Below are 5,000 nucleotides of genomic sequence, written 5' to 3'. Positions count from 1 at the left end.
GTAGAACCATCTTGGAGGGGAATGGGAAGTGCAGTGAAGGACAGTACTGGTGTAAGGAATGAGAAAAACTGAATCTGCACTTCCTTTCTGGTCAGACAGGAATGTTTTCTGTAGGTTGAGTAATGATCTGTATGGATGATTCGGACTAGACGGAGATGATAGGTATTGAAGAAGGGGTTGTAGTGGTGGTAGTCATGGTTAAAGGAGAACCTGGGGTCAGGGAATTTAAATCTGTGGGGCTATTTGAGAAGGGTTCAAGCCTGTGTTCCTAATATGGGTGCAAAATCTTCATTACTGGCCACAGTAACCCTGAAGTATGCTGGGGAGAGATTCAGTCTACCCCTCAGGGTTCCCTTGAAGGGCAAGGGCTAGACAACTAAATGGGAATACCATGTCCATAGCTCATGGCATTTATGATTGGCACAAAGCCAGCCTGTCATTCTTTCATGTTGACAGGCATGGCTTTGAAGTATTGGGTAAGCAATATACCATTCCATGAGCTAATTGTTTAATCAGTAGTATTCCTGCCTGGCAGCATTTAAGACATGTCCATCCACTTTATATATAATTTTAACAATTGTTTCAACTTTGAGCTCTTGTATGCAGATCTATAAAGTATTAAAATATGACATAGGTAAATAATTCTAGAGCAAAATTGTTTTCTCTGGTTATAAGAAAAAAATCAACAGCTGCTGTACTCACTGACATTTTACTGTGATTTAATGCTGACCCTTCCATACACCAGCACTCATGTATACAAGTTTCTGCCCAGAAAAAAAACTGTCAAGCACTGATTGAATGTGTGGAGTCTTCCTCCCATAAAAATGGTTTTCAGGTGTTATAAAGCAGATAAGATGTGTTAAGTAAAGTTCACTTATCCCTGTTTGCATTAAAGGAGAATGGATGAATCTAAAATAAGCAATTCTTAAAAGTTGAGATTAAAATTCTACTTAACCAATATGTAGGGTAGAGAAACAATTGATTATAGAAAAGTATCTATTGCATATTCAGATTCAGTAGTACAGTGTAGGAATAAAATGAGTAAAAGCTTTTTAAAAATTACAATAACCGGTTAACAAAATGTGCTATGCTAAGTAACCTTTATATTTTACCACATTCACATCTAGCAGTATTTTTTTTTAATCATTTTTGTACATTTTATTGTTCCCTAAAAAGGCCTATTCTTCAAAGCTTATGAGTCTTCGTCCTCAATCTTGGGGGCCAAGAAGTAACGGATGTGGCCAATCTCACCAATAGCATATTCAACGACCAGGGGTACATCAGGGGACATAGAAAGTGAAACCTGAAAAGAAGGATAAATTAATATCCAGACAGCTCTGTTCTTTACAAAACAATTTTCTAACAAATACAACACTAAATATATAAATAGATGAAGAAGGAAGACATACCTGTGGGGAAAGGGGTGTTGCTTTTGTGAACATGTTCAGGTATCTGCAAGCAAAGGTGAGCGTGACAGGCTCCTGCATTTCAATAACGACTGCCTCCTCCTCTTTGTCTACACTGGAGGTCTGTGCCAGCTATAATAAAAGGGATTTATGTATTAATCTTCCTGATCATCTAAAAATGTAACATGTGCACCACACAAAAAATAACTATTTCCTTTCAAACAAGTTGCCAAGCTACTTCTATAATAATTTTGGTAATAGGATAAACAGAGGATTTGGAGAGAGAGAGAGAGAGAGAGAAATCTAATACTATGAAATATGGTTTCAAAAACATTTAACTTTTTTCTATAACCTTTAAAAAAATAACTTCAAAATTATTACCTTGATGTTTGCAGTACCAATATCTCCTGCTGCAGAGAATTTGACTCCTTCCTTTGTGCAGGCAATGACAATGCTCTCTCCAAACTGACTAAGATCTCTGCAAATACGTGCGAACTCCCCAGATGGCAATTTGATAACACACGCATAATCTGTTTCCTAGAAAGAGAAGGTGACCAATTAGTATGAACTTGAGTATACCAATTCTAATAAAGTTTTAAAAAGACAATTAAAATGAAAGTCCTCAATAATCCAGACAAGAATTTACACCTTATATCAAAGCCACTTGCTGAACCATCTTATAATCAAGAATAAAACCATGTTACTTACTGGAATGCCAAGATGTTCCTGATCAAGGTTCATCAGCTTCATTTCATAGTCGGAGACCTTTTCCTGGTTGGGCGATTCGAACATGAATGTGACGGTGTCTGCGTTATCCTGGGCCTTCATTGTGATGATGTCATCGTTAGCTGCACACTTGAGGATTTTGGACATGCTGAAACCAATCGCAAATTAGTTGGTCGACTTCAAAACATACACTTGGCAGTCTCATTGGGTTTACATTTTAAAAAAGAATCCAAACAACTTTTGCTAAGATAAATCATGAACATTGATTAGCCTATCAGGGAAATGATAGCAGAACTTTTACTTCTGTTTAATTACCATAATTTTCTTTGAGCATAAATTTTTAAGGACAAGTTATTTACATACAATGAACAAGGTAGCTAGTAGATGTACTCAACTGATTGAGTAATTAAGTTTCTGCATACAGGAAAAATATAATTCTAACTGTACTAGATACATTAACTTAAACAACTATGGTCATCCTATATTTTAATTTTGCCTCTTATAAACATTCAGAAATGCAATGGCTACATCAAACAAAATCAGGTTTGAAAAAATATCTTGTTTTAACATGAAGTAGATAACCATCTAATTCTTATCTTATCAAAGGTGTGTGGTAGTCTGTTGGTCTTTGCCTGAACAATTACAGCTGACTTACATGCTAAAGGAAAATACAGAATTAAATTATTTCCATTCCATCTATTTAATATATATGGTACATTTGAATTAATCCCCCCCCCCCCTTGTAATATACATAGGAACTACACCAAAATAAGGAAAAGACCAGGATTTGGCAGCCCACCCACCCTCTCTGGTTCTTACGGTGTGGTTTATTGATTCCCTGGAGTGACCCCATTGTTCCTGGCTAAAATGCAAGTGGCATGGATACTTCTAAACAAATACAAAGTATCAATTGCATTCAACTAACCTCATTGTAATTTTTCTATTACATTCTCCTACGCCTAAACTCCATGACTATCTAGGCCTCTCAGCCTTTGGTACTACTGCAATGCCTGACACATCTAGCCACCTTGTATTCTGGCAGGATAGAGCTCAGACTGGTAGAGTGGACTTTCCACAATCTTTCTTTTATTTGTGGTATTACTATTCTTGTCTGCAGATTGAAGACAATTTGCTTGTAGAGGACAAACAATTACTGTTGTTGGTACATGAATCTGCAGACAAGAATGGTAATACCAAAAATAAAGGAAAAAGGTTAGGAAAAGTGCTGTTTGTAGCTCAAGTCCACTCACTGCTCTCAACTTGCAGTTCCATCTTGCCATGCAAACCAAGGAGACTCAATGTTACCCAGGGGGTGTAGGGGGACAGTCCCGTTGGGCAGTGCCAGAAGACCATACCCAGATTATTGAATGGAATTTGTGATGTGGAGCTGGGAAATTAGTCTAGATGCAAATTAAAGAAATCTTTCACTGTGAAAGAAAATTGCAGTTGCAATAATAATCTGCAGACATGAATGGTAAAAAAAATTAAGACAATATTGATGGAAGGTGCTTGGGAGTAGATCCTGGTAGTTCTTTACAATACAGGGGTTAATCTTTAAGGTATGGCCACATTACATTAGGACAGTCATGGCAACTTAGATTAATGGAGATGGGGACTGTCTCTGGTGAGTGCACTCATATGGTATAGAATTATTGGTGTAAGGTGCCGAGAGCAATGTGTGGAGAGGGGGAAATGGACACTGCCATCTTAGGGTGAAATAGAATAAGAAAAATAGTTTATGCAGCTGCAGCCTCATTTCTGCAGATCATTTCTTGAATGGACTACTAAAACTCTTTGGGGATTGAGGATGGGGCTCGGCTGTAAATGTCTTACTTATAAGGGTAGTGGGGGTGAGACGTCTCCATCAATGCCAATACTGTGTTCAGTAACAAGGTGGCTATTCTGAATATTTACGTCGCAAAGATGAACCTAGATCCTACATAGGCACTCCAAGTAGTGCCAGAAGGGCACAACCTGTTATGGCATCTTAAACTGTTAAACCTTTGTTTCTCTCAATCTGTACAATGCCCTTTCAAAGACGTACCTGTAAAAATAATGCGCTACCTCATTATGTAACAATTCACCGAGATACAAGTCATGCATGACTTTCTGCACACAAAGGATACCTGAAGCCTTTACCCCTCGTCATCTTGACATGGGTTACAGAACCTCTTGCTACCCATTCATCAGGACATTTACTTGGTGCATTGTTTTTTCTTTCCTTTTTAATAGTCCCAATAATCAGATCATCATGATAATGTTACTGTTGAATCCCTCTCATCCTCTAGTTCCCAAATATAGAGAAATTATTGCACAACCCCCCCCCACCCCATCCCCATTACTGACAATCTTGGCTCCAACAGGGAAGCAGGGAAGGCACCAGGGACACTGAGGGCACAGAAGAGGAATGAAATGCAGAATCAGTCGCCGTTTGATGCAGGGGCTGTTCCCTCCTGTGACCCCCCCACCCCCACCCACGGAAACAAAGGACCCTCCTCGTATTCACGGCTGGAGAGAGAGCGAACGACCAACACGCGCCATTGGGGGCTTCCGCATGTTGGTCGCTCGCTCTCTCCAGCCGTGAATATGAGGAGGGATTCTTTGTTTTTGTGGGTTGAGGTTTAGGGGTCAAGGAAGGAAACGTCCCCTGCATCAAACGGCGACTGATTCCGCATTTCATTCCTCTTCTGCCCCCAACGTCCCTGGTGCCTTCCCTGCTTCCCCTGATATTGGGGCCAAGATTGACACTAACAGGGAGGGAGGGAGGGAGAGAGGGGGAGAAGGGGGGGGGAGAGAGAGAGAGAGAGAGAGAGAGAGAGAGAGAGAGAGAGAGAGAGAGAGAGAGAGAGAGAGAGAGAGAGAGAGAGA

The 5,000-nt window shown here is 39.8% G+C and overlaps 1 protein-coding gene across 1 annotated transcript in view; it reads right to left on the bottom strand.

Moving 5' to 3' along the window:
• Positions 1-982: 982 nt before the first annotated feature.
• The window catches only part of PCNA (Proliferating cell nuclear antigen), a 5,172-nt gene continuing 1,154 nt past the window's right edge, over positions 983-5,000 (bottom strand). Inside the window, exons 2-5 of the mRNA XM_027363503.2 lie at positions 2,115-2,280; positions 1,788-1,943; positions 1,410-1,538; positions 983-1,303 (exon numbers count right to left, since the gene is read on the bottom strand). Of these exons, the coding sequence (XP_027219304.1) occupies positions 1,193-1,303; positions 1,410-1,538; positions 1,788-1,943; positions 2,115-2,280 (562 nt within the window). The 3' untranslated portion in view covers positions 983-1,192. The remainder of the gene's footprint in view (positions 1,304-1,409; positions 1,539-1,787; positions 1,944-2,114; positions 2,281-5,000) is intronic.

This window comes from Penaeus vannamei, chromosome 30 (assembly GCF_042767895.1).
Source record: "Penaeus vannamei isolate JL-2024 chromosome 30, ASM4276789v1, whole genome shotgun sequence".
Lineage (NCBI taxonomy): Eukaryota > Metazoa > Arthropoda > Malacostraca > Decapoda > Penaeidae > Penaeus > Penaeus vannamei.
This window is presented reverse-complemented; position numbering and strand designations above follow the sequence as displayed.